Source organism: Trachurus japonicus, chromosome 17 (assembly GCF_045865225.1).
Source record: "Trachurus japonicus isolate A0001 chromosome 17, Traja_1.0".
Taxonomy (NCBI): Eukaryota; Metazoa; Chordata; class Actinopteri; order Carangiformes; family Carangidae; genus Trachurus; species Trachurus japonicus.
The window spans coordinates 34,765,560-34,792,464 of record NC_140923.1 but is presented as its reverse complement, the minus strand read 5'-3'; the positions used below and the strand labels follow the sequence as shown (position 1 = coordinate 34,792,464).

The 26,905-nt window shown below is 39.5% G+C and overlaps 1 protein-coding gene across 1 annotated transcript in view; it reads right to left on the bottom strand.

The window, feature by feature from the left end:
* sntg1 (syntrophin, gamma 1) overlaps nucleotides 1-26,905 on the bottom strand; it is a 33,151-nt gene that overhangs the window by 4,015 nt on the left and 2,231 nt on the right. The window contains exons 2-17 of the mRNA XM_085805595.1: nucleotides 19,207-19,542; nucleotides 18,443-18,492; nucleotides 16,131-16,265; nucleotides 14,620-14,676; nucleotides 14,355-14,412; nucleotides 14,213-14,256; nucleotides 13,725-13,766; nucleotides 13,298-13,400; nucleotides 12,579-12,661; nucleotides 12,145-12,275; nucleotides 11,035-11,164; nucleotides 5,362-5,400; nucleotides 3,587-3,703; nucleotides 2,498-2,569; nucleotides 1,676-1,828; nucleotides 1,408-1,500 (exon numbers count right to left, since the gene is read on the bottom strand). Of these exons, the coding sequence (XP_085661721.1) occupies nucleotides 1,408-1,500; nucleotides 1,676-1,828; nucleotides 2,498-2,569; nucleotides 3,587-3,703; nucleotides 5,362-5,400; nucleotides 11,035-11,164; nucleotides 12,145-12,275; nucleotides 12,579-12,661; nucleotides 13,298-13,400; nucleotides 13,725-13,766; nucleotides 14,213-14,256; nucleotides 14,355-14,412; nucleotides 14,620-14,676; nucleotides 16,131-16,265; nucleotides 18,443-18,469 (1,284 nt within the window). The 5' untranslated portion in view covers nucleotides 18,470-18,492; nucleotides 19,207-19,542. The remainder of the gene's footprint in view (nucleotides 1-1,407; nucleotides 1,501-1,675; nucleotides 1,829-2,497; nucleotides 2,570-3,586; nucleotides 3,704-5,361; nucleotides 5,401-11,034; nucleotides 11,165-12,144; nucleotides 12,276-12,578; nucleotides 12,662-13,297; nucleotides 13,401-13,724; nucleotides 13,767-14,212; nucleotides 14,257-14,354; nucleotides 14,413-14,619; nucleotides 14,677-16,130; nucleotides 16,266-18,442; nucleotides 18,493-19,206; nucleotides 19,543-26,905) is intronic.

The following is a 26,905-nucleotide window of genomic DNA, read 5'->3' as shown; positions in this document are numbered from 1 at the left end:
GATTTTAAACTAAATGTCATTTGAAACTCTTAATAACATAGAAGAGTATATAGTTGCAATGACATTTTGTTCAGTCTGTTTTTTGTATTCATAGTTTTACCACAAGAAATCCTTTTTCGCATTTATTTTCTTCCAAATCGTGACTGCTATATTTTTTATGTTTTTCAAATTAATCGGTCTACTCTCTCAACAAGTATTTCCGCCTCAGGCATGCACTGGTGATTTGTACATTTGGCTCATCTGGTGCATTTATTTTCTGTTGTAAAGATCAGAGAAAGAACTTTCCTACGAAGAGTATTTTTGATGCCCCTCTTAAAGCAAAGAGCAATACTCACATTAACCTTTTTTCTATGTTTGGTCACTGTTTCTCTAGTTTTTCTTACACTTTAGCTTTATTACTTTAACAGCTGACTCTAAAAGTGTCAGCACTTGCCACCAGTGCATGTACCCTCTGAGTCTTGACAGCTCAATTGCTCTATGCACAGTCCTCATTTGTGATGCCGATGTTGTACGTGTTGTCTTTACATTTTATGCCTTTTATTTAATAGATGATACTAAGTGCTCCATCCATCCATCAGGTTTTGGAGCACTGAAGCTGCACTCACACTTTCTCGCAGGTTGCTTCTGTGCACCTTTAGAGTTTTCTACATTATAAATCATTGTGTAGTAGAGACCTTTGTTCTGTCAGCCTTGTTTTATACGTGCTACAAGTTCTGATTAAGATTAATTTTAAAATGGAGTGCTTTGAGTAGCTATTGCAGGCACAAAAAAACTAGAGCTGTGGAACATGTCACTGGATCCTGAGCCAGCAGAATACAGCTCAACTCGTTGTACAGAGTTTTATTTGTGCTGTTTTCGATTAAAACTAATTCTAACATGGGTTTTCAAATTTGCCAATAGCAGCTTTTAATTATGCAGTAATCCCACCCCGTGTATTGTCAGTGATTGTAGTTTACATATGGATTGTGTTTTGCGTGTTTTACTCTGTAAACAATATGCTGGCAACATTTTTATCGTCCTTGGGGGACATTGTTGCTTCACATTGCAGGAATTAGGGCCAAAATCTTAGAGAACAATATGGCAACGCTCGTGTCCTGCTCAGCCACATAATGTGCACCAGTGAGTGGAGTAGTCTGCATGGTTCTCAGACTTGGGGAAAGGCCAAAATGAACTGCAGGCAGAAGTGAGAGGTTTGAGCTGGGGGGAACCAGCCGTCAAAACAAATGTGCTCATACTCCCAAAATGCACACACTGCAGAATAAGTTAGCAGCACCAAAAAAAGAAAAAGGGAAACTGAGGCATCGTGATTAGTTTCATCACACTGTGTACAATCTGAACTCCAACTGAAAGGCTCTGTTTTCCTTTCTCCAGTTCTTACTGGTGATGAAAGGACTGTCCTACACTCACCTTTGAAGCTGCATCAAAGCACACAAAGCCCATGCTGAAGTCAATAGTAAGTCCCATAAGGTGGCTCTCCATGATACAGGCATAGGTTTTACTCTACAGAATAGGAGAACAAGACGTTACCCACAAGGACACAAAAGTCTCTTTTTACTCCTGTGAAAATGTCATATAAGCATTATCAATCTTTGTACTGAAACGACTGAGCTGGAACCCGGTGCAAGATTAAAATCATCACAATTCCCTGCACGTTGCCTGCTGTTCAGGTGCTGACCTGTATCCTCTCCACCTCCAGGAAGGTGGCCATCTGAAAAGCCTTTTCCCAGATCAGCAGCTCGCACTCCAGCTCGACACTGAAGAATATGTCCTCCCCGCTCTCCGTCTGGACGCTGAAGCAATGCTTCCTCTTGTCCAGAAGGTCATTATCCTAAGATAAGACAGTACGGCTGCCATGCTGATCAGGTACAGATGAGCAGAGTGATGTGGAGATAAGACGAGTAACAGCAATGCAAGGTAACGGGAGGTTTGCAGACTCTAGGTGTAAGAGCAGCAACTGTTATTGTCTCTATCCTCCACACTTGCGTTTAAGTAATAGGTGAGTAAAAGCTGAAACAGAGAGTGTTTCACTCTAATGTATCATTTAATACCATTATGTAACACAAATAACAGTGTAATAGGTATGGCAGCGAGGGTCAACTGATAGCCTACCTCATTTAATATGTCTGATTTCATATGTCTGTATAAATTAAATTACCTATAATGAGTTTCTGCATAATGAATTGCAAAAAAAAATTTGCGCAATCAAATTCAAAGTGACCTCGAATCTGCAGAGACTCAACAAAGCAATCTGAACCTTGAGCGTCTCTGTGGGATTGAAGAGCACACGCAAGTAACTAAGTGAGTTATGTAAGTGCAGCCTTCAGATCAGATTCTGTTTGCTGCTTTGTATTCTGTTAGTGTCTACAGCGTGGGCCTTTGATCTCTGAATGCCATGAATGAATGCCACAAATGAAAGAATGAATGAATGAACGAATGAATGAATGAATGAATGAATGAATGAATGAATGAATGAATGAATGAATGAAAGGGGCCTTACCTTTAAAATCTTGCACATTATTTCATACACTGTAAAGCTTTTCTCTGCTCTGGTCCAGTCCCATGTTGTCACCTGAAAATATGTTTGTAAATAGGTGGTTAATGACACTGTAGTTTAACGTTTGTGAGGCCCTGCACTCCTTTAAATAACTGTGTAACAACAGACTTAAACTACAATTTAAACTATACTCATCTTTTTGTGGATAGTTATACATAGCTATTGCAGCTGTAAACAGCTGTAGCTAACTAGTGTATGCTAATGCTAAAACTCTGATTGGCACGTAGAAGAAGACTGAGGAAAAGTGTGTTCATAGGTCAGAGCTATAGGCCTAATATATTCTACAATAGCGTAACGGATGAAATCGCAATTTATAATAATTAATTATGTAGTAGGCTATAGTTAGCCAATGACATGCCCTAACCCTTCAGTATAGTGGTAAGCTAATTAACTGGGGAGGCTAATCCATTCATCACTCATTTGCTTTGGAAATTTTTTATTCTAAAAGAAAAAAATCTACCATTCGAACTCTTTAGACAACTGTCGCTGTTATCTCATCTGAAGCTTAGTGCCTTGTTATGGTTGCTAAGTTGTGTTGGGTCACTATCTAGGGGCGGGGCTTGTGTAGTCACTTGAGGGGATATATTCCTCAAACTAATCTTCAATAATAAATAAGCTTGTCTCGACATCTGAACAAGGAAGCTCCCATATCCCACCATCCACTCACATTAGCATATTCCATTTATATCAGCGCAGTCAAGTTGAGCAGGCAATTTTCAGTTATCTATCAATCTTTTCCCATCTCCAGTACCATCGACAGCTTATCCCTCTTGTCATAATCACTTAAGTGGCTGGCAGAATGTAAACAGATTTAATGATCATCATCAATCAACAGAAAGATCAATGCAACACAAATGATTATGACTGAACTGCTTCCCTTTTTTTCCAGCAGGGAAGCATTTTCTCCCTCAACAATACATTAACATCAAATGAAAAACCTCCCGTGGAGTTGAGCAACATTAATTTAAACACAGAAGTTTGGTGGGTTGAAGTGGCTGGTTTAAGACAAATAAACTCGGAGTCAAAACTTACAGGAGGTGCTGAAAACTTGAAGAGTGAGGAACCCCTCAAAGCGAGGAACTTTGGTGAATACATTCGGTCCTGAACAGAGTCCTGCTCCTTCTCATCCACCCAGCCCATGTATATAATCTGTCAGAAGATAAAACAAAACAGACATGGACAACAGGAGTCGAGGAATTTAACAAGAGGTAGCCTATCAAGAGGTGGTGAGTAAAATTGATAAATTCTTTTATTGTGCTTGTTTTATATTGTGACGTAACATTTCAAATTCGATGTCAAATCAATTGATAAGTAGTTTAAAGGCTTGATTTGCTAATTTAGCCCATTTTTTCAGTGGGGTCCAGTCTATTATCTGTTGTTTTCTTTTTCAACTTTTACTTTCTGGATCATTGCTGATCTAACCATTTATCAAATTCATTTAAGATACCTAGTTAAAGGTAACCAGCTAAACTTGATGAATCGAGGTTCTTTATTGCACAAAAATCTTGTGAAGATCCAATGATGGAGTTCTGTTCATTGGTTTTTAAGATATGGCTGCCACAAATTAAAAAGTAAGCAGAATCTCTGATGGTTGACAAGAATGGTGTCATTAGTATTGTATTGTGTAAGTGTTAATCTTTAACTGATGCACAAATAACAGTATATATTTGTATCTGTATTTTTCTGAAGTAGGCCTATTTATTTATAAAACACTTTTTTTTTTTACTTTCTGTGAGAGCTAAGAAAACTCAAGGTCATTACATTAATCTGAAAGCTCTTGGACTGTTTAAACTGTTTAAAATAGAGATTAACCTTTAATCTCAATATGTCTTAGTGTGGTCTAAATATATCCAAAGTGTTTTAGACCCTCCGCTGTGTAATAAACTGTTAATGATGCAATGATGTCTGTTCATGTGTGTTATGACATAACATTAAATAAGATTACAGCTGCAGCGTTAACAAAGACTCGTGTTTGGACAGCAGTGTGTCGACACTTATAATGTTCTTTATGTGCTCAGAGCAAGGTCACAGAGTTATAAGCAATTTATTTATGTATTAAATGTGAGTTGTGGGAGGTTCACTGAAGGTGGAGAAGCCATAAGCATGTAACAGTGTGTGTACATGACGTCATATCACCGTCTCTCACACAAAAGCAAAAGGTATAAAGTTTCCAAGAGAAAAAAAAAGAGGTTAGACCAACAGGGAGACGAAGAGACAGAAAGCAAAGCCTCTGCTACAGATGTTCTGAGGCATGATTTAAGACATAGTGTTTCACACCATCGCTACTCATTAAAGTCAGGGAGATTGCAGCCCAAGTAAAATGTTTGCTTGTTTTTTCTGTTTTTATTTTTTTATTTGATGGATTTGCAAAACAAGCGAGTGAAAGATTTGGGACAAGTCGTCACATCTCATGCAGTTAAATTTCTTAAATGAATTGTCAAGTGAATTCACACATTTTCGTGAAGCAGAAACCAGAATAAATAAGTAAGACAGAAAGTATCCCACCGTCGCATCTGCTTCCCATGTTTGAACTGAAAGATGACAACGAGCCCTAACTGACTGAAGACACTAAAGTTGTTTTCTGATCATCTCTCAGTGGATGGTCTTTAATGATGCAAACACTCTGTCTGTGTTGCAATAGTTGGCAAGATGGAGCCTGTGTCCTTTCTCTGACTGACTGACTGGCCGGGTTAGATTTACTTCTGATTGTTACATTAAATGTAAAATGCACAAATTAACTAATCAAAATCAACAAAAATCAAAACAAAGAGCAGGAGTCCAGCTGCTGCATGCAGAAAATGTCTTACCTGCTGGTTTACTGGAAAATTTCGGTTAATCTTCTTCACCTGTTAAATGTAACAAAACATCAAGTAAATCATCAAAACATCTCCATGATAACAAGCAGGAAACCAATTACCGGCAGAATTTTTAACATCTGGAGGACCCTTCAGGGACTCACAATCAGAGTCTAGGAAGAAATAAACTAGCATCCATGCTAACATATTAGCCATAGCACTGAAGGAATGTTGTTAGAGAAACTTCATTTATTCAAGGCATGCAAATTACAAAATGAGATAGAGTCATTTCCACAAGGACCAGAGGCTCTTCCTAAAAAAAAAAAAAAAAAAAAAATCCATTCTCTCTGTGGTAATAAAAGCAGGGAAACTACTGAGAGAGCAGTCAGGCTTTAAATTAAAACATTCTCCTCAGATCACAGGTATCACTCGCTCCTAATCCATGCTATACCATCAATGTAACTCTTTCTTAGGAGACGAGCACCAAATTAAGCCATCCAGGCCTGATCCTGTCCTCCTTTTAGAGGCAGAGGAACAAGTCGCAGCTGCTCATTGTGAAAAGTTACTGAAGTTCGTGTCAAGGGAGAAAACAGGATGTTTCCTTTTGCAGCGGAGGAAGTGAGGGGGAAACAGCCAGATAACTGTCAAGATGTGAGCTGGGCTCGGATATACAGCGGCAGCACTGATGGTGGTTTTGTTCACACTCAGCTGAGGGTTTGTTGAGGCCAGTCACAGCGACTGCAGGTCTAAACCACCCCACACATAAATCAGGCTGAGGGGTTCACTCACACATCTCTCAGTCTATTTCATAACACACAGTGGGAAACTTTGACTGAGTCTATAGGTGAGAAGTACTTGAGAACCACCTACTGAATCACTGTGTTTTGACTCTGGGAGACTTTATATCTCCAATCTATGGCATTTCATGCTCTTTTCACTCCATTTAAATACGGCACCATAAATGGTATGGCCCTAAGGATAGAAACAAGCAGCGTATCTCTGTTTATATGGAGACTTCTTTCTGTTTATAGTGGCTATTAAAATATCCCTTCATTAGTAAGGTTTTATTTATATAGCGCTTTTCAAAACTAGGGTTACAGTGTGCTTCAAACAAATAATTTGCCACCTGACCTCCAGAGGAAAGATGTTCCACAACCTGGAGGCCAGAGCAGCACAGGTGAAGATCTAAAGCCTGTATGAGGCTTCAAGGGTCAGAGCTAGTCAAATCAAAAGTTACCAAAGAAGCTAAAGTTGTGGTCTTTTTAATGAAAACCTTCCTTCTTCATGTTTCCACACATATAGTGTTGAGCTGCAGGGAGATAGTAACAAAAATAAGGGATTTTTTTAGAATCCACATTTGACAGAAGTGTATATTTTTCCCAACATGTTTCTGCTGATATAGGTGACTGACAATTCATCTAAGACAGACTTCGTCTTGAACTACCAACTCAGAGCTGTGTGCTGCAGCCAAGTTGCAGAAAATTGGTCACAATCTCCCTCCTGACTTCCAGTGCTGAATAACATCCAGAGGTGTTTTTGTGGAGCATTATGATGTCACAGCAAAGTTGATCTCTGACCATTTGGATATAAAAATGTATCACTTCATAATATTATCCTATTAAACATTTTTTGTTAAATTGGGTCATAATACGCTCATGAATTTGTGAGATATGGCCAAAAACCTGGACCAAATTCTAATCACCTCATTCTTGGGTCCAAGTGAATGTTATTGCCAAATGTAATGAAATCCCCACTGAGTGTTTCTGATATATTGGATTCCCAAGGATGCAGTGTCACAGTGACCTTGACCTTTGACCTCTGTTCACTAAAATCTGAGCAATTCATCCTTGAGTTGAAATGGACATTTGAGGAGAATATTAATATTGTTACATTATGATAGATACACCTTCCTGTATGTTTTGTTTTCATTTCTACTTTGCAATTTTATCTATCTGTATTTTGCCAGAGCATTAAGAACCGGCATTAAGATTGAGGATAGATACAGTACTGTTACCGCTTTTACTAGGTTTATTGCAGATTAACATTCAAGATGAGGCGAGTTTATAACATGCAGTCTTTACTTAGAATACAAACATCTCAGGAGCACATAAAAGCCACAAAGCACTTTGGAGAAACATAATCAAAAGAGTTTTAGAAACTGAAACTGGAGAATTGTCTCGATTATTTCAGCGAGAATATCATTGTCAGATAATCACTGTACAGCTGCTGGTTGTTTTCTCCAGTAGCTGTGTCATTTCAAACAAGCATTGACATTTACAACTTTTAATTAATACCTGACAATGTAGCAGATTGATGTCTTGTATAATGCCTTTACTAACATTACTATTCTATTTTATTCTCCACAGTTCTTCACTACCTTTTCCAATTTTAATCCTCTGTTCTCAACACAGATGAAAAATTGAGTTCTGCTTAATTCTGGCGCATTTAAAGCAATTTTTTTTTGTTAAGTATATTTTTTGGCTTTTTGCCTTTATTCGATAGTCCACAGTAGAGATAGACAGGAAAGGGGGAGGCAGAGAGAGGGGGAATGACATGCAGGAAAGGGCTGCCCGATGCGGGATTCGAACCGGGGCCGCCTGCGGTGAGGACTGTGGCCTCTACATGGGGCGGCCGCTCTCTACCCACTGCGCCACGCACCGCCCCATTTAAAGCAATGTTTATTAATGTGCACTGTTCTTGTTAACTAATCCAGAAAGTAAATAATATAGTGGGTTTATCAAAAGCATTCTTATTCTGGCAGGATCTTTCATACAAGTATTTTACTTTAGGAAAGTTTAAGTTCCTAAAGTAAGACTATTTGTTCAAACTTTACTTCCACCCAGCATCTGAGAAGACAACTAATATAACAACTAACCACGGACCAGAAAGGCCAAATGAGTCATGAAACACTAATGGAAAGAGCACCAATTTAGAAAATGTTAAATTATTTAAAATGTGGAGGTGAGTTGTTTGAAAAATAATTATGGTGCATGCCAAATATAACCGAACAAAGATGAGCAGAGATCACAGGTCAGTGGGGTGTAGACAGACATTTAACAGTGAAGCTGCTAAAGGCCACTGAGAAACAGCACTGGAAAATTACCACAGAAGTGAATCAGCACAGTCTGAGCAGAAGCTCTTCAGCCTGACCTTTGTTAGAAACTTAAATCTGAGCTGCAATTCAGACACAACTTGTATTCACAGCCAAGGCACAGAGACACATAACCTAACCTGTCAGAGGAAGCATTATGTTTAAACAAGAAAGACATGAGTCATGAGCTATGAGTCAAACTTCAATGGGGTTTCTTAGCTCTGATCTGATGCACAGTCACATTTGGAGAAAAACCAAAAGAAACCTTCAGCTCACTTTTTCTGCTGCTCTGCTGTGTAGCCGACTAGTGGGAGCCATTAGGACCAATGGAGCAAACACACGCTTCATAATGTTCACATAATGCCTTCGAATGCATCGCTAAACAAATTCAAAGGTAGTTTCATGAACATCAGGATGGCGTCCCCACTCACCAGACCTGAACATCACTGAACCTTTATGGGGGGTTTGTGGAGCGCAGAGAGCCGAGCGGATCCCCTCCTCCATCACTGCTCAGACTACTGGAGGCACTTTTTCATGACGAATGGAGCAATGTTTGACTACAAACGGTTCGGTTCAAGTGTCTGACAGCAAACCACGAGAGACTGACACGTTTCTGCAAGCAAAAGGTTGACCCTGCTCTTTCCTGGGTCCTTCATTTCAAAATATTTTCAGATGTTGGTGCTATATTTGTCCACTGCTTTGCATCTCATTTGCAATGTGTCCTGTTTAATAAGTTGGTCCCATTAAACTAATTTAAAAAAAGGTCCATCTATGAATATTTATCTGACCTTTAAAACAAAAGGTAAAAATTTGATATAAACATAAAACCTCCAAATAGATCTCTATTTTTTCACTTCATTGTCTTTTTAAGGCCTTTCATGGACTCATCTGCAACATAATCAATCAATCAGCCAATCACTTTATTTGCCTCTAAAGGTCAATTGCTGGTTCGGAAGAAAAACAAAAACATATGCACAGTAAATATGCACAGAACAATGCAGAAATAAAAATGGGTTGGGTGCATAACTGAAAAACTTCAAATTAAGTAAATAGGATGTAAAAATATAAGGTTTAAAAACTTCAATTTAGGCCATTAGAATATAACTGTAAATAACTCTGTAGAGTCACTATACACTTGTGTACATGTTAAAAGGCAATATACAACTTACATGTATTATAGTCACTGTTGCTTTGAACACTACGTGTGTAGCCACAGCTGCCCTGGGGCAAACTAACGGAATGTGCACCGAACGGCCCCTCCGACCACCACCATGATCATTCATACGCATTCACACAAGGCAAGGTGGGTAAGGTGTCTTGCCTAGCCCCTATCAGTTGTCCGTCTGTGTGTATAATGTATCCTGTTATCTTTTCCTCAGGAATGTGAGTTAAGAGGTTTCATAGGAAGACTTTACTTTTTGTTTTAGGATTCAAGTAAAGCAGCTCTTTTGCCGTTTCTTTTACTTTTTTCTGTTCATTCCTTAGAAGTCTATTTGGAGCTGCCTTTGAACATTAAAGCATTACATTCAGGTGATAATAACCATTACTCTCTTTAAAAATAACAGCTGTTCCCATTAAAAATTGACCAATGTCAACACTTACTAATAATTAATGTCAGAAACATGCACACGTATATTTATATTTAACTGTTTGTTCTCTCAGCAGATCTGTACATCCTACATGTAGCCACATTACAAGCTCACTCGCACACCTCAGTGAATGCCAAGGCCAGAGTGAGAAATACACTCTGTATTGTTGAGGCCTCGCTGGCAGTGAGTCATCGGTGTTATGTTAAGTACGTCCCTCACTTCGTCCACTCCAATTAACCAGGGTTCCATTATTCTCCAGAGCCCCTCGCACACACGGGCCATCGCTCAAACACACACACACACACACACACATCTACGCCAGTGGACACAGGATAATTACAAATCCCTATTTTTCACTGCCGCTCCCTCCATGTTGTGTTCATGTCATGTGGGGACTCGGCGCTAGTGTCTAGTTACATTTTCCTTGACGACGGCTCGACTGGCGCTCTCTAGAAATATGAAATTATAGTTTACTGCATGTTGTCAAAATTAGACATTTTTTTTTGTCAGCTTCTGTATGAGCTGCCACACATGATGAAGCTTGTTAGCAGCATTTGTATTTGACCCCCCCTGCTGAGCATCACCGCCCGTCTGGAAACAGAGACACACTTCCTTTCTTTTTATTTCCACATCAGCTGCGATGGAGCTGGAAAAATATGTTCTCAATAAGACAAAGAATACAGCTTCATTATTTCTTTATTTCTTGCTGCCTCCTGCTATCATTATTTTATAATATATTATGATGCATTATAGATTACACAAGTGCACGGGTATAGCTGGGGGGAGTACTGTAAGTGTAGTACAGTGCGCTTTCTGTTATTGTGACCTCGGGCTGAAAAGGCATTAGTGTGTGTCTATTTAATGCCATGACATTTGCAAAGAGACTGTTAGACAATCCACAAATTGAAAGTCTGTTGCATTAACACCTAACCCAACGTCTTATTGGTTTACATGGGTGACTGAGTGAGGCTGCAGCCCCAACAAGCATTATTGCCTCTTACTCACATTGTGCTTGGTGAGACTGGAAATGTTGCCTGCTATTGCCTGAAGCCAGTCCAGACAGTCTTCAGCTGCAGGAAACTGTATAACCCCGCTGCAAACTCCGTCCACAGCTATGACCTGGAAAGCATTTTTCCTGAAAGAATAAAAAAATATGCATATTTGAGATTTCAGTTTACAGTTCATCCCAAATTCTGCAGCATATCAGCACCGTACCACATTTTTGTGCAAGTATTTATGAATTTATTTATCAGACACACAACCTGCCATTTAAATATAACAAAAAAATGTATTATAGACGATAATTGAAAATTAAAAAGAGTATTGGATAATTCTCTTTTTGTGAGGAATTAAATCTGACATTTGATATCCACATCTCTGCAACATCTCAGCACTGCACTGCGTTTGAGTGCAAATATTAATGCATTTTTCATTAATTTATCACATAGCTGTGAATTAGTGAGTTTCAGATGTGCAGGTTGGTGTATTCTTGACAGAGCCAGGCTGACTGTTTCTAATCTTTGTGCTAAGCTAAGCAAGCTAACTGGCTGCTAGCATTGGCACTATGCACAGATGAAAGAGGGATCTATCTTTTTCATTTGAGGAAAATAAATAAATAATGAATATTCCTTCAAATGTATCAACAGATTTTTGGGAGCACACTCACAACTCGGTCAAGTCGGACAAATTAATCTTTATTCTTCTGTAAAATAAGATTTTAAAAAATCCTGCAATAAGGATGATCGATCTAAAAACGTATGCATTTTTCAGCTAATATGCTAAAACATGCCAAACCACGAGGGTGCTTCATTAAGAATCAATCCAAAAGATTGCTGTTGGAATCATCCACAGTGTAGAAAAATGGAAATGTATTTATTGATAGCTTAATGGCTTATTACATCATTCATCCACTGTTCAATAGTTCTGTTCTGCAGCATGGCAGAGGCACAGACATGGTGTGAGTAAAGTTTACAGCAGATGACTTAATGTGTTGCAGAAACATATTTTCTGCTCCATTAGTAAACACCCGAGCACTTCAAATGTAAGAAGATGACACCAGCTCTGCGAGTGAGAACAGATCCCACGACCCTTCGAGATGAAGTCCCCGCTGCTCACCTGCAGACGTCAGAGCCCGGGATATACTGTGACAGGCGTGAGTGTAGCAGCGGAATAAGGCGCAGATCCACCCATCTCTTCTCCCAGCGAAGCCCCGGGGACGTGGGCCAGGACGAACAGGACAGCGTGTCCTGCATGAAGTGTGAAACACAATTTAGGAGCTGCTTGTCGTTTCCCACCTTGCGCATTTCAAACAATTGACATGTCAAGAGCTGGAGTCCTGCTGCTACTGCTGCTGTTGCTGCAGGTGCACAGACACCGGCCTATAACGGCGCAGAGAAGCTGAATCACCCTCCTCAAAGGATAAAGATAGAGCATCCCGGTTATCAGCCGGCAGTGACAGCTGCATGGAAACAACTTTCTGGCCGCTGCACGACTACAAAGGGTCAGTTATAGAATCAGTCAATCACACGAGGATAATAACGAAAAAGTACCGTGTTATTAGGATGATAGTTCAAGTGCAGCCCGCTGTCGCACAGAGGGGAGGACGTCCCACTACTCTGGTCACTGGGAATGCCTGAAAGTGCAACAGGAGTACACAAAAGAAAATCATCACCACACTTGAAACTCAGTGCGACACCTCTATCTATTTCAAGGTTTCCAACCCCAGTGAATCAGAGCTCTCAACAAAAATGGATTACTTTGTTCTCTCAGCCAGCTTCTATTCAGTTGACTGGTTGATTGGCCAGTCAACCTGGCCTACATACGCATATGAAAGGATTTTCATAAAAGCTTTCATGTCTGATGACGGGCTGAAGCTTTCCTATGTGAGAGCAATCAATTGCACCACAATGAGCGATGTCAATTCTCTCTGTTTAGTCTTTAGCATCTTTTGTGGAGCTCAAGATGTGTCCTATCATCTCTATGGTAAAGTAGCATGTTTATTTACAGTAGTGCTTGTCAAGACAAGCAAGTCAAAAAGAGAGGAGCTGAATTTATGTTTTTTTATACTTGGATTTTCAGGCTCTGGTTTATTGTCACCAGGACAACCAGGCCCAGACAGAAAATAATACCAGCTATAAATACTCTTGGTTGATTATTCTGCACAGCAGTAAAGGTGATTATATACTTTAATTAAAGAGAGAGAGAGAGAGAGAGAGAGAGAGAGAGAGAGAGAGAGAGAGAGAGTGCGTGTGTGTGTGAGGACTCTTACATGTGCAGTCCTCACACAGGGGCAGTTTCAAAAAGGCCGGAGTCTTCTTTAAGAAAGAGACGGTAAGAGTCACTTCTTCACCAGCGTTTCTCAAAACCTGGACCTGGAAGGTAAAAACAAGAGAATATTTTTACTGCAGGAAGCTGTAAACTGTGAGGCGTCTCTGCTGATGGCTTGCTGTGATGAAACATGGTGTGCCAATGTCTAGCTAAGAATGGAAATCCAAGATAAGGGATTTAAACAGACTGGAAGTTTTATGCTCCTCACACACATTTTTTACAGTCACATTTACGAAGGGATGAAACAGAAAAAAAATTTTTTTGGGCTTTACATGTCAAAAAGATACAAATCATAAAGTGAGACAAGATAAGCTGCTGAAAGAGCTGTTGCTGTGTAAGAGAATGTGAGATATGAGCTGACAGCTTACCACTTCCTCGTGGCGATAGCTTCTTACGTTTATTCCATTTATCTAGAAACAACAGTAACAGGGTTACCCTAAATAATACGGCTGGCACCACATCACTGTAGCTCTGTCTTCAAAATGATTAATGAAGCAAGCACAATAACTGTTATGGCATCTGCGCTGAAAACTGTAAACAAGAGAGTCATGTCCATGGTTGCCATGAATGCTGAATATCTTTGGCTGGCCTGTTGCTTCTGCATCGTACGAGCTGACTGAGATGAGATGTGGGAGATTTTCTTTTTCTTTTCGTTTCTTTTTTTTTTTTTTTGGTGACATTCATATAACAAATGGAAGATTTGGGATGTGACATTTAGCTATGGGGATGTATAATCTTCGAACACAGTTTTGTGAATGTGGCACATGAATTATTGAAGAATCAGTCCATGTTACTTTGCGCAGTGTATAGAACGAGTTGTGTAGACAGGCTTTAATGTGAATTCTGGTATTTTTACCTGAAGGATGCCGTCTCCGATGAAAAGCAGCCCAGAGAGTTCAGCTGGAAACAGGAAAATCACTTTGGTAAAAAAAAACAAAAAAAACTAGCATATAACAAATGGCAGTAGCTGTGCAATGTTTTCCAGAATAATAATATACCTTTTTGCTCTTTTGATATTTTTGATATAACAACAGGGATTTTATGCTCTGCGCCACCCTAAGGAGACAAATTACATCAAATTGAATTACAAAGGTATCACAAGCACAAAATTAGGCAAAGACACTCAAGATCAACTCAATTTTCAGTGGGACCCTCTGCTAACGTTACTGTTGCCGTTTTACAAGAAAATGATCAATAACACTTGTTCAGGCTTAATTTAAAGAGCTCAGGAGGAGTGGTCTAATCAACCAGGATCTAAATTACCTTGATGCTCAGGCCAAACCCTCCAATCGTCTGCCTCCTGATCGTTACAGTCCTCTCCTGGAAGAGATTCAGTTACAGCCAACAAATGAGCTCAGGCTGATGAACCTGTGGGAGCTCACACAACAGAACAAATGGGGGCAACTGTTTGTCTCTAAACTAGAATTTATTTATCACAAAACAACACTGCTGATTAAATGATGCAACATACTATGCTTATTTGTTTCTGTGGAGTGCAGCACATTTAAAGGAATCACTGTGCAACAGCTTATTTTTTCAATAGGAAGCAGTCAATATTTAACAGTATCTTTAGATGCTCAGCGGAAACATATGATGATATAATCTTAATATGTTGCCATTCTTCATATGCTGGTTGTAGAAATTAATAATTATGATCAACATGTAGTTGTTTCACAGTTGAGCCCATCACTTTGATGTCAAAACCTTGCCAATTACTGATGTTGAAAATGTAATATTGCGCACATCTCTTTATAGAGTATGTTTAAATGTCATCAAATTCTTCATTGCAACTGAGCATTGCCACTAACAATATTTAAACCCATCCAAGAAAAGCTGTGTGAGACAATGGGTTGAAACTAACAAACACAAAAATGAAATCCTGCCAAAGAACATGTTGGATTCTCACACAGTCTCAGCACTAAATGTACAGAAAATGCAACATTATCGACGTTCGCAGGCATCAAATTCATGATGCGGAACAACATCTTCTTGTTTGAGAGCCACAGGCTGCAACAACCAATCAGAGAAGTGTTGAGTTACTGTAAGAACACAAGAGACAATTAAAGTGTCAGTAGTTGGGGAGGAAACAACCGTAAAACCTGACACAGTCTGTCCAAATCCATAGGATGTTAGAGAGAAATTGGAATTGAAAAAAGCTGGAGGTGAAAGTGAAACTGAGACAGGAGGAGGGAGGATCAGGCCAATCCACATCTCACATCTCACATCTCACTGCGATGTCAAAGTCTGGAAATAAGATTGGGGCTGGTTGTTGTCCCATCACCTTTTTATTCTATCTTAATATAATATTGTCTCTTTTTTCTATGTTGTATTCTATGGATTTGTGTAACATTGTCTTATTGTGGGAATGTTTCTTAATAGATTTTGATGTTGAATTTGCCTCGGGTGTTTGCGATTTCACATGTTTTTTGGATGGATTGTGGCAGCCTGTCAATCTGCTGTAAAGACGTTGTGACATATTGCGAGGCTGTCAAAGGACTGTGATTGAAATGTATTTTCAACGCATTTTGTGCTGGGAACTGAACTCCTTCTTTGGAATGTAAAATGTAAAAGACTATACATCATGATCCCGCGGGTGAATCACTATTTAATAGCCACATTTGATTTATGAGCAATAGATTAACTGATGCAGATTTTTCATTAGCTGACATTCACGGTGTTCTCTGCATCGCTGTGCTGTAACCTTTGCTGTGCACAGTGCATGCTACTGTATGAAGGTGAAGCAGCATTCAGTAATTGCAAGAGGTGTTACTTACACTTGAATAAAAGGGCTCTCCTGTCACACAGATGACATCTTGTTCTTGAATGGTCAGAATATCTTTGGCCAAGTGTAGTCGAATATTAAACGGCTCCTCATTACCTTCTTGCATCAAATAAATCCCAGTCTTTGTCTGCGAACAGTCAGAGAGATAAATTCATTCATCATCTCACCGTGACTAAATTAACTGGCCATGAAATGAAATGTCATTGAGAGCGCTCGCTGCAGGATGAACATGGAAATTAGAGTACAGTTTTGGTGGTGTCTGTTATTTTCTTTTTTTATTACTTTGCTTGTTATGTCTAATGTTGGAACAAATAACAATAATCAACACTATTAGTAATAAACACATATTTAGACAAGAAAAAAGGAAAAAAACATATGAAAACTGTTTGTGTTATTAAATAATGAGAAGGGTGTGTGAGAGGCAGCTTTTGTGAGTCAACACTTTGTTCCCCTGCGTGCACTCTGAGAGAGAAAAGAACCTAGGCTACTTATTCCATGTGTAAGGCTGATGATGATGATGATGATGATGATGACAAATTAAGAAGCTGTGAAATTAAGTGGTTAGAATCATGCTCGCCCTCTACATTTGAATTTCCCTGCTTTTATACAAGCAAGTGTGAAGACTGTGTGTGTTTCCAATGATCCATTTAAAACATGCTAATCCGCATAAATTTGCATTCTGCATATCCTCCTCCCTCCCAAACCCCCCCTACCCGCTTAATTGCAATGCCTGTCCTGTCCTTGACTTAAAAAGGTCTAAATAAAAAGAAGCACCTTCACCTGACAAGACTGCTAATAAAGAATAAAAAAGAAGAAGCCACCACTGTCAGCATCCTTGTCACCTGGGACACGCCGATCATCAGTTAAGCAGACAGCCGGCTGCGCGGCTGCTGTTCGCGCAGAGAGAGATCTCAACCGCGGGTCAAACTTGAATCAAAGTCAGTTTATGAAGCATACCCCTGTAATGAGGAATGTGAAGAAATGAGCCTTCGCTTGCAGCTGCAGCGTGAGGAATGACACGAGGGGAGAGGGGGGCATTAATTCACATTATTTGAAGTAATGTGTGTGCGAGAGTCATTAGCTGAGCAAAATGAGGGCAGTAGTGCCATAACTGTGCGAAGACGGGTCAGACAGTGTCTCACGTGGTCGAGCGTTGTTGGACCTGTTGTTGTGTTTCCATTGTGTGTAATTAGCCTTATCTCTCTCCCCCCGAACACGTCCATTATCATCCCAATCATCACCTCCAACCTGATAGGGTGCACATGACCTTTTACAGAGTAACAATGGACTTCACCAAACCACAATATGGGGGAAGACCAAGCCTGAAAGTAGTTTGTTTGTTTTTAATGCAATTTTGAAATGAATGTTGAAGAATTATAAGTAAGTTATGACAGGTTGAATAAATGTGACACTAAATTCCCTGTATCACAACAGCCGCTCCTCTAGAATGAGTATTACACAATATTAAATCATTTTGAGATGCTTGAAATGTGAAGTAGGTTTTGCAGTATGACCAGATTACTGTTGTGTTTTGATCAGTTTTGCTGTTGTGCTCACAAACAAACCTTAGCCAGCGTGTGTGGACTTGCACAGCAAGACTACTATTTAACATCTCACCCTATATCTAGACAGACAGCAGACTCGTTGTTTCTTACTATAAGTTTTACTAGACTGGGCCAGTACCTGTTGGGATCATGCTTCAACTGAACTTATCTTTGGATGTTTTATTTTTTATGACATACAGTAAGACAGTGACTCAGTGTCAGAGCCCAGAGCAAGATGATTGATGTATCTGAGTAGGGATTCGGAGGAGGGGTGCCACTGAGCTCTGCATGTATTAAAATTAGAGGCTCGACATGTGGTTCAGTCCAACTCCGCCTTAAATATGTCTCCAAGCTAATTGAGGACCCTAGGTGAATGTGTAAAGCTGTACATGTCATTTTAAAAATTAAAGTAAAATCAAAGAAGAAACAAAAAACAGCGAGAGGGGAAATAATCAGAGGGAAAGCAGATTGCTAGAAGTGTTAATGAATGATTATACTATTGCTATTCAACATGGCTTGCTAATGTTAACAGCCAGAGTGAATCAGTTATTTGTACAGGTGTGACAATGCATGCATTAAAAGGAAACGGGGACCCACGGAGTATGCATGTGTATGATGGACTTAAGTACTGCTGTAGCCACACGCCTTCAGATGTGCTGTGGTGCTTAATGTTGCTTTCCAGCGTTTGGAAATGTCAAACAGTTTCTATAATCATAGTCAATTCCCTGTCAGACTGTTACAATCATTGAATTCTACCAACCTCTTCATTTGAAGTCTTGAAATCCATGTGCTACAATGCAGTGAGGGATACTGCAAAGGAGAAGAAAAAAAGAAACAAGATTGAGTTAGACTGTGGAGGCAAATGCTTAATGACATGACTGACTTGCTGCAGCAAACTGCAGTCAATTTAAAACAGCATTGTTAGCAGCACGCCTACTTTCATTATAGTCCTGCCTTTCTCATCTAGAACTTCAACGACGGAGTAGATGTTTCACTGAAATGTGCCTCTTTCAAACGCAACTGTGCAAAAATAAAAAATAAAATAAAATAAAATCCCTATTGAGCAATCTTGGGAGCAAACCAGAGACCATTAAGTGCTAATGAATAATTCATTAGAAAAAGGTGAGAACCCAGGTGTCCTTACAAATGTTTCAATATCGAATCCAGTGCTCCCAGAAATGAACTGTGTAAGTGCAACCAATGCCGCGTCGGAGAGAGCATAAAACTGAACCACAGCAGGAGAAAACACCACAATAAAAGCACCATAACCTGAGAGGTACTGTGCTTAGAAAATAATGGCGTGACACTACTAATAAATACCCCGTCCTTTTTAAACACCTGATTTTCTCTATACAGACAGATACACAAGTAGTCTCCAGGAATGTTGCGTGAGCGCCTCATTTACATAAACCAGTTCCACTCACTTTTAATCAGACGTGACTGCCACTTGACTCGACAAAACAAGTGCAGAACAAAAAACATGGTTCAACAGAGCCTGTGCTGCAGAGGCAGTGGGAGACTTACCTCAGCAGAAAGGCCCCCAGCTCTTCATATGGTGAGGTCTAGCCATCGAGCAGTGAGTTGATCCCTGGTCTGAGCTGTAGCAGAGGGCCTCCCCAAATCATAGCTGTCAAAGACTTTGAGCGATGCTGTCACCTCTCCTGGATGGCTGTAGGTGTTGCAAGATTATTCCCTGTGGAGCTGATGCCGAGGAGTAGGATGGGGCTATCGTGCAGGGAGGTTTCAGTCCTGGCGGTGCTTAATTGGTGGCTGTGCTGCAGTAACAGGAGGATGTGGCTAAGGTATCATACTGATACTAAACCCACTTGCAGGTGAGTAGCTGCTGTGATCTGATAAGAGCTGGAGAGAAGAAGCAAAAAAGAGAGAGAGAGAAAGAAAAAACAAAGTAAAAAACTGAAGTCTTCAAATGAAGCTGAGAAACAAAGCTGGATATTGTTTGTTAAATGCCTCTGTCTGTGGCTGAAAAGATGCAATCTACAGTTGCCAGCAACACAGATAAGTGTGATGTCAATATAACTGCTGCATGTATGTGGGCTGTTGAGTCAGAAGCAATTCACATATTTATTTCTCAAATAAGCAGCAGTACAAAGAGGGGGGGGGGGGGGGGGGGGGGCGAAACAAAAGCAGGGATTGAAAAGAAAACTCAAAAAATCCCATCTCTCAGTCAATGATAGAGGATCCTCTTGAATGCTTCACTAAATGAAAAAAATAAATAAAAATAAACCTGTGGATTCATGTGCACGAATGCCAAAATGCAATTAACTCATTTTCTTCCATTTCTTGGATTTCTGTATGCCAAGCACAAATGACTCTCAAAAGTGTTTATTAAGTTCCAACAGCATACCCTCGAGAAATCCTGCTCGTTAGTATGCATTGTTGGCTCCCACGGCACCTCCTTGTTCAGCCGCAGTGTTGCTACTATGATCATTGTTTTACAGGATTACAAAAAAAAAAACCTACAGCCTATATGCATTTCAAGCTACATTTCATACTTAAATCAGCAACTTGTGATTGTATGGAAAGACTACCCCTAATGAAACTTGCAAATGTATTTGTCTGAGCGCTAGAGGGGAGAAAGCAACAAAAATAAAGGATTCACCGCATCTTCAAAAAATTAAAGATCCATGAAAATAGTCGAAATTAAACAAAAAAAAGAGAAAACTTTGACCTTCAAGTCAAGGTTTCAACTCGGTTTTCTTTATGCGGTGTTCTTTGTATTTTTATGTTTGGTTTATTCAGTTCTTGCATTGTAACCTCTGGTAATACAAAATACATACCAGTGAGATGTAATGTGTTCAGCCTGCTAATCATTACAACAGTGTCAGGTATTAGCTTAACTTATGCAGTTTAATAAAAACAGGTTTGAAGAAAATCCTACTTTCATTAAGCTTTTTTTGTTGAAACAGTGTCACGGTGCTGTTTGACTATGCTGCATTTTACAAAGAGATGTTTGAAAATTTGGGGCTGAATTGGTGAAATTATATTCATTAGACCACATTTGTTTTGGCTAGGTTTAGGCTCACTAAAAACACTTGTAATATTAATTGTATGATGAGGGTAGTAGGCTAGTAGACAGAAATTGTGCTGCTAATTTGATATGTAGCTGTAGGCTAATAGTCAAATGAATCTGCAGCTTGTTAGCATGCTAACATCAGCTGAAGAAAAATGTGGCAGACAGTAACATTAACATTAACATTAACAATGGCATTACTTTCCACTGCTCATGGAGTCAGCTCTAAGTGAGCTCAAGAATTAAGTTTGGGGATGATTTTACAACTAATGTTTCCTCAAAACTGTAGCATGACATTGACTCCCAGCTTCTCTTTGTTTTACTTGATTGCAAATCAAGTATGTTTGGATTTTTGTAAAGGTGCGTTAGGCTCTGGAAACATGAGGGGCATATTTCACAATTTTATACCATTTCATAGATCCAGCAAATAGGTTAACTGATAAATTAATAAAAGCAGTAATGAAAATCATCTTTAGCTGCAGCCTGAGTTCAATATAGTAATATGTGGGTAATGTAAATATGACTATAGTCATATTCTATAGCCTATGTGCATTGTATTTTTAACATATTAAAAGGTTTTACAATGTATATCAAGGTGTGTTTGTTTCATAGATTTGTTATTTGAGCTTTATTGACTTTGGAAATTCAATTTGAGAGACACAATCAGAGTTTTTGTCTCCAACTGCGCCTACACTGTGAGCTGTCTGTGTCGGAGTCGAGCCAGCTCTGTTTAATGGATGTAAAAGAAAATCCTGACATCATTTGTGGACCTTCTTTAAAAATGAATGTGTTCACGTGGTCAGCTGAAAAATGTGTCTGCAGGTCTGAGATGAGCGCTTTGTCTTTGCAGGTGCCCTCCTGAACATCCTGTCAGAAGATGCGAGCACTCTTTTTTTTTTTCATGAGAATCCGAAGATTAAATTAGCCGAACCTTTTGTGCCTTTTAAGTCGAGTCAGCGTAACTCCCTTTACAACTACCCCATCAGATATTTTCAGTCCTGCCAATTTGCCAAGCAGTGTTTTTTTTTCCTTCATATAATGCTCTTGTCTTTGACACAATGGCAGGAAATAGAGCGAGAGGAGCAGAGTGAGAGTGCCTGGTTGATGTGGAGATTGTAACTTGACATCTCCATCTCTTAGACCTGAGGACAGCTGTGGCCCACACAGGATGATGAATGGCCGTTTGTACATGCAGGTGGAGCAGCTGTCTGCAGAGAGCTCCAGCAAATGTAGTTTTACTACAGGAAAATTGAGATGGTTTTCACTTACTGTATGTTGACTTGTTCTCCGACCTGGAACATATGGTGCCTGGGAGTGCAGCTTTCTAAGTTGGCCAGTGACCATGTTGATCAGGCATTATGGCAGCCCAAATAAGTCCTACTCTGCCTCAACAGTATTACACACACAACTAAATTTAACAGATTTGCCAATTTTAGATTATAAAACAAAATTACATTTCTCTTGTCCCTCTGTCATTGCCTTATCTAGTCTCTTCCTTTGTCGATAACAGAAAATGCACAGAAATGATTCTGATCACTTATTTTGCAAAGAAATCTATTTTGTTATCACTCGACAGCAATTTGAATTTTTACATGATCAATTATCACAGTGCTGTGTTCTCTGTATTTTTATGTTTGGGTTATTCGGGTTTGGGTTAACTCATCCATGCTTTTATATCAAATCGACTAGACTACTGTAATGCATTGCTCACTGGGATACCACAAAAGCACATCGCTCGACTGCAGCTGCTTCAAAATGCAGCTGCTCGAGTTTTAACGAGAAAAAGTAAGTATGATCCGTTCTCAGGTCTGGCTCCCAGTAAATTTTAGAATTGATTTTAAAATTTTAAGCCTGATTTTTAAGGCCCTGCGTGATCTGACATCTCAGTATCTGTCAGACATGCTTTCATATTATGAGGCAGGTAGACCCTGGACCCTTAGGCCATCAGCAGCAGGCCTTCTGACTGTTCCCAGGGTCAGCATGAAAACTGGTGAGGCTGCCTTTAGTTACTATGCCCCAAGATTATGGAAAAGCCTACCATCGCACATCAGATGCGCCCCAACATCATTATCTTTTTTAGTATAAGTATATTTTTTGGGCTTTTTTGCCTTTACTTGACAGCACACAGTGAGATAGACAGGAAGGGGGAGGCAGAGAGAGGGGGAATGACATGCAGGAAAGGTCCGCCCGACGCGGGACCCGAACCGGGGACGCCTGCGGTGAGGACCGCAGCCTCTACATGGGGCGGCCGCTTTAACCACTGCGCCACGCACCGCCCCAACATTATTATCTTCTAAGAAAGATCTGAAAACATTCCTTTTTAGCTGTGCCTTTACGCTTTGATTGTTTTAACTGTGTTTTTATTTTATTTTACTTTTACTTTTATTTAATTTTTTGTTTTTATTGTTACTGTGTTTTATTGTTTTAACTGTGTTTTATTTTTATTTTTTTATTTTTTTATTAATCTTGATTTTTGGTGGCCCATTACTGTTTTTATTGACTATAACTGCCCTGTGGAATGTTCTGTAAAGCACATTGTGCTTCCACGTGGAATGAAATGTGCTATATAAATAAAGCTTGCTTGTAATTCGGTTTTCTTTGTGCGGTGTTTGTATTTTTATGTTCGGGTTATTCAGTTCTTGCATTGTAACCTCTGGTAATACAAAATACATGCCAGTGAGATGTAATATGTTCATATAAAGCCTGCTTATCATTACAACAGTGTCAGGTATTAACTTTACTGATGCTGTCTAATAACAACAGGTTTCCATAAAACCCTACTTTCATAAAGCCTTTTTTGTTGAAACAGTGTTACAGAGTTGGTGCGGAGGCTGCAATTATCACAATTATTGCCTTGAGAGAAAAACAACGTTAGCATTGTTTGTATTCTTCACATGATGATGTCATACAATAGTCGTCTCAATACTTTTTAATGCTTACAGCTTGTGTGGCTGGTTAGTAGGTGTGTAGTAGCCTACAGGTATGGGCTGGAACTGAGCTTGATTTCAGTGTGGGTGCTATAATCTGTTTTTGGCCATGGGAAAAGAATAAACATCTTTCTCTTTGCAGCTTGGTTTAAAGCCTGCAATTGACAATTACAATTGGAATGATCAAACCATTATGGTCAAAAAATATCAGCAACACTGACCACATGCTCTCAGAGTCTAAAGTGCATGTGTAATTTGCTATCATAGAGGACAAAAGACTATTTACATATGCAACATTTCATTGCTCAGTGACTTGTGATTAGTAGCCATCTGCAACTAATGATCAATTTCACAATCTGTGAATCTGCCAATTATTTCCACAATGACAATTGGTCTGTGAAATGTCACAAATTTTGGAAAATAGTCATCAAGAGTTTCCACATGAGCTCCACTTAAGAAGACGTCCAAGAAAAAGCAGAGTAAGTATTCACACATGAGAAGCTGAAACCAGTGAATTTTCAAATTTTTGGTCTAAAAAACATTTTCTTGTTCGATATATCAGAAAAGAGTAAAAGTAAGATGCTTTATTGTCATTGCACATTTCTACATATCTATTCTATAAAGTGGGGTATTTGATTTTAAAAATCAAGCGATCATTAAACTTGTTGCAGATTTATTTTCTGTCTACTAGTATTTTCAGGTCTCCATGGTTTAAATGTAAAGAATAGTGTTGTAACCTGTGAGGTCTGCAGGTTCCTCTTCACCTGACAATTAGCAACACATTAATAAACCAAACGCCCCGGTCTTAGTGGGTGAATGCACTCATATCGAGAGGCAGCTGTTTGAACAGTACTGTATTTACAGAGCACATCTTGTATTCAACAGGGCCTGTGCTGTGGTGCTGCTGGAGGTGCTACTTCGCCCTCTTTTCTTTCAGATTATGTTCAAGATCGATCATCCTGGCAAAATGGAAAAGAGCATCTCATCGTGTTTTCAATTCTTTTAGAGCATTTGTCAAAAAAAATAAGTCTTTCATTACCTCGTAAGTCAACGACTGCGGCTCCGGTAACAGCCAGTGGCGCTCTCCATGCCAGATGCTCGTGAATGATAGGCAGAGGAGTAAATTAGTGATGGACACATTTATAGACTGAGCTCCTGACCCTCCTGACTATGATGTATGGGTTTTGGCAATGGGGAGCCACCAGATATCAGCTGGGTGCCAACTTAAATCAGTAAGAATCATTTCACAAACTGGTTCCCTGTTATATCACTAGATATCAGGGAGCAGAAATAGACATAATAAACTATAGCTAGAAGAAACTGATCCTGCAGCCTGTTCACTAGGTTCCTTAATTGGATTGTAATCTTTCTTTTTCCTTTCTACAAATGATATTATGGTGCATTGCCTGTGGATGACTGGATTGGGCAAGTCAAGCATGTTATCTTACATGGGGGTCTTAATTAGCCTCAGCAAATGAGCACATGGCCTTTATTGAATTTTAGCATTCTTGTAAATGTACTATATATGAATGAGTGCATGTGACATACTGTAAACGTATGCATATAGGCTTTTTTTGTCGTTTGAACCAATGAGGCCTGAGCAGCCCTCCGGGAAAAAAGCTCACAGGCCTGGAAATGGCCCCACGCTGTGAGTGGAGTACATGAAAGGATTAAAAAGCTCAGCATATCGCTGAAGGCTAGGCTACATTGAAATAAAGCTATACACATTCGAGGGGCACATCTGCTCCCTTACTAAATATAAAGCAGGGAAATATAGAACTATCCCTCAATAGCTTTGGAAAATTATTTATGAATTCAAACTGGGTGACATGAAACAAATTGCTATCTTAGGGAGATAAACTGAGTTCTGTAGATCATAAACCCTAAAGGTTGTAAATTGTATTGTAGTTAAAAGCACCAGTTTAGGAAGTTTTCTCTTTTTTTCATTTCCTGGAAGAATTGCATGGTTCCCTCAGGGTCATTTCCAGCAGTAAAATGTAGGACTGCGACTCATGACTGTTTTAATTATTGATTCATCTGTGGATGGATCAATAAATTGTTAACTCTGTGAAAAAACATTAGATTTACCGTGATATAAAATCCTCACGCTTGAGGAGCTGAAAACAGGGAATATTTGGTATTCATGTTTAACTTGAAAAATGAATCGATGCAGCCCGTGTTACAGCTGTTACAGTCAACAGAAACTATGATACCAACATAGTTTGTTTTGCTGTCATAAGCAAAAAATGACAAGTGTGAAGTTAATGGTTGAGTGAATTTCAAATGCTCCAAAGAGACACAGCAATGCAACACACCGTCCACAAGACTGTCTTCCATCAAGGTTGAGCTGCTACTGTATAGTGTGCTGTCAAGGCAGCAGTGCTTAACGAATAAGCAGACTGTCCACATTAATCAGTTGTGACCTAAAATTGTCCAGCCTGGGCTACTTACAGGTTGTAAAGCATAAAGGAAAATACTGCTTGTCCTCAACAGAAATACAGCACTGGAGGTACAGATGTTATCTATGAGGGTGTTATTTTTACTTGTATGTTAAGCAGCCTGTTAGCATCATAAACCATTATGTATAATCTAACCCCTTATTGCTTTTCTTATGGAAGTTATCACCGACGTGTAGCTTTCAGTGCGTTGGTCTGTGTTGCAGTCCTGAACCTCTAAATCAGATGGGCTGGTATATGAGGCGCATATAAATGAGAGTTGTGTCTTCTATCTTCCCCGCCACAAGAGTTTGGTGTGCATTCGCTTCATTAGCCATCAGTCTCCGCTAAGCCAGACTAATGGTTTTCTTGTTGCATGACAGTGACTTCATGGCACAGACGACTAATATATTTCTCTTGCACCCTCTCGGAGAGAACTATCTACAGTTGCTTTTATTTGTGCAGCTCGTACATCACGCTGCAACGAAAGCATATGGCTTCTCCTCTGTGAATTCAACATCTGGAGCAGTTTGTATGGATGGTCGACCAAACAGTTGCTATAAAAACCCCACAGAAACATCAGGTGCGATGCATTTTCCTCTCTGCTGTCAAGCTCTGGGGCTAGATTGTAATGAAGATGTCCAACCTTACAGTGACATACTGGAGGCTCTCTCTCCCAGCTGCCCTTTAGCCAGTACAATTGCTGCAGGAATATGTTACAGGATTGCTCTATTTTCAGGTTCCAACTTGTTTCTTTTCTTGAAAACACAAAACGCTGCATGTGTCTCAGGTTTTACTCTTTCCTTTCCCTTTTGCTATTGCTACTTCTT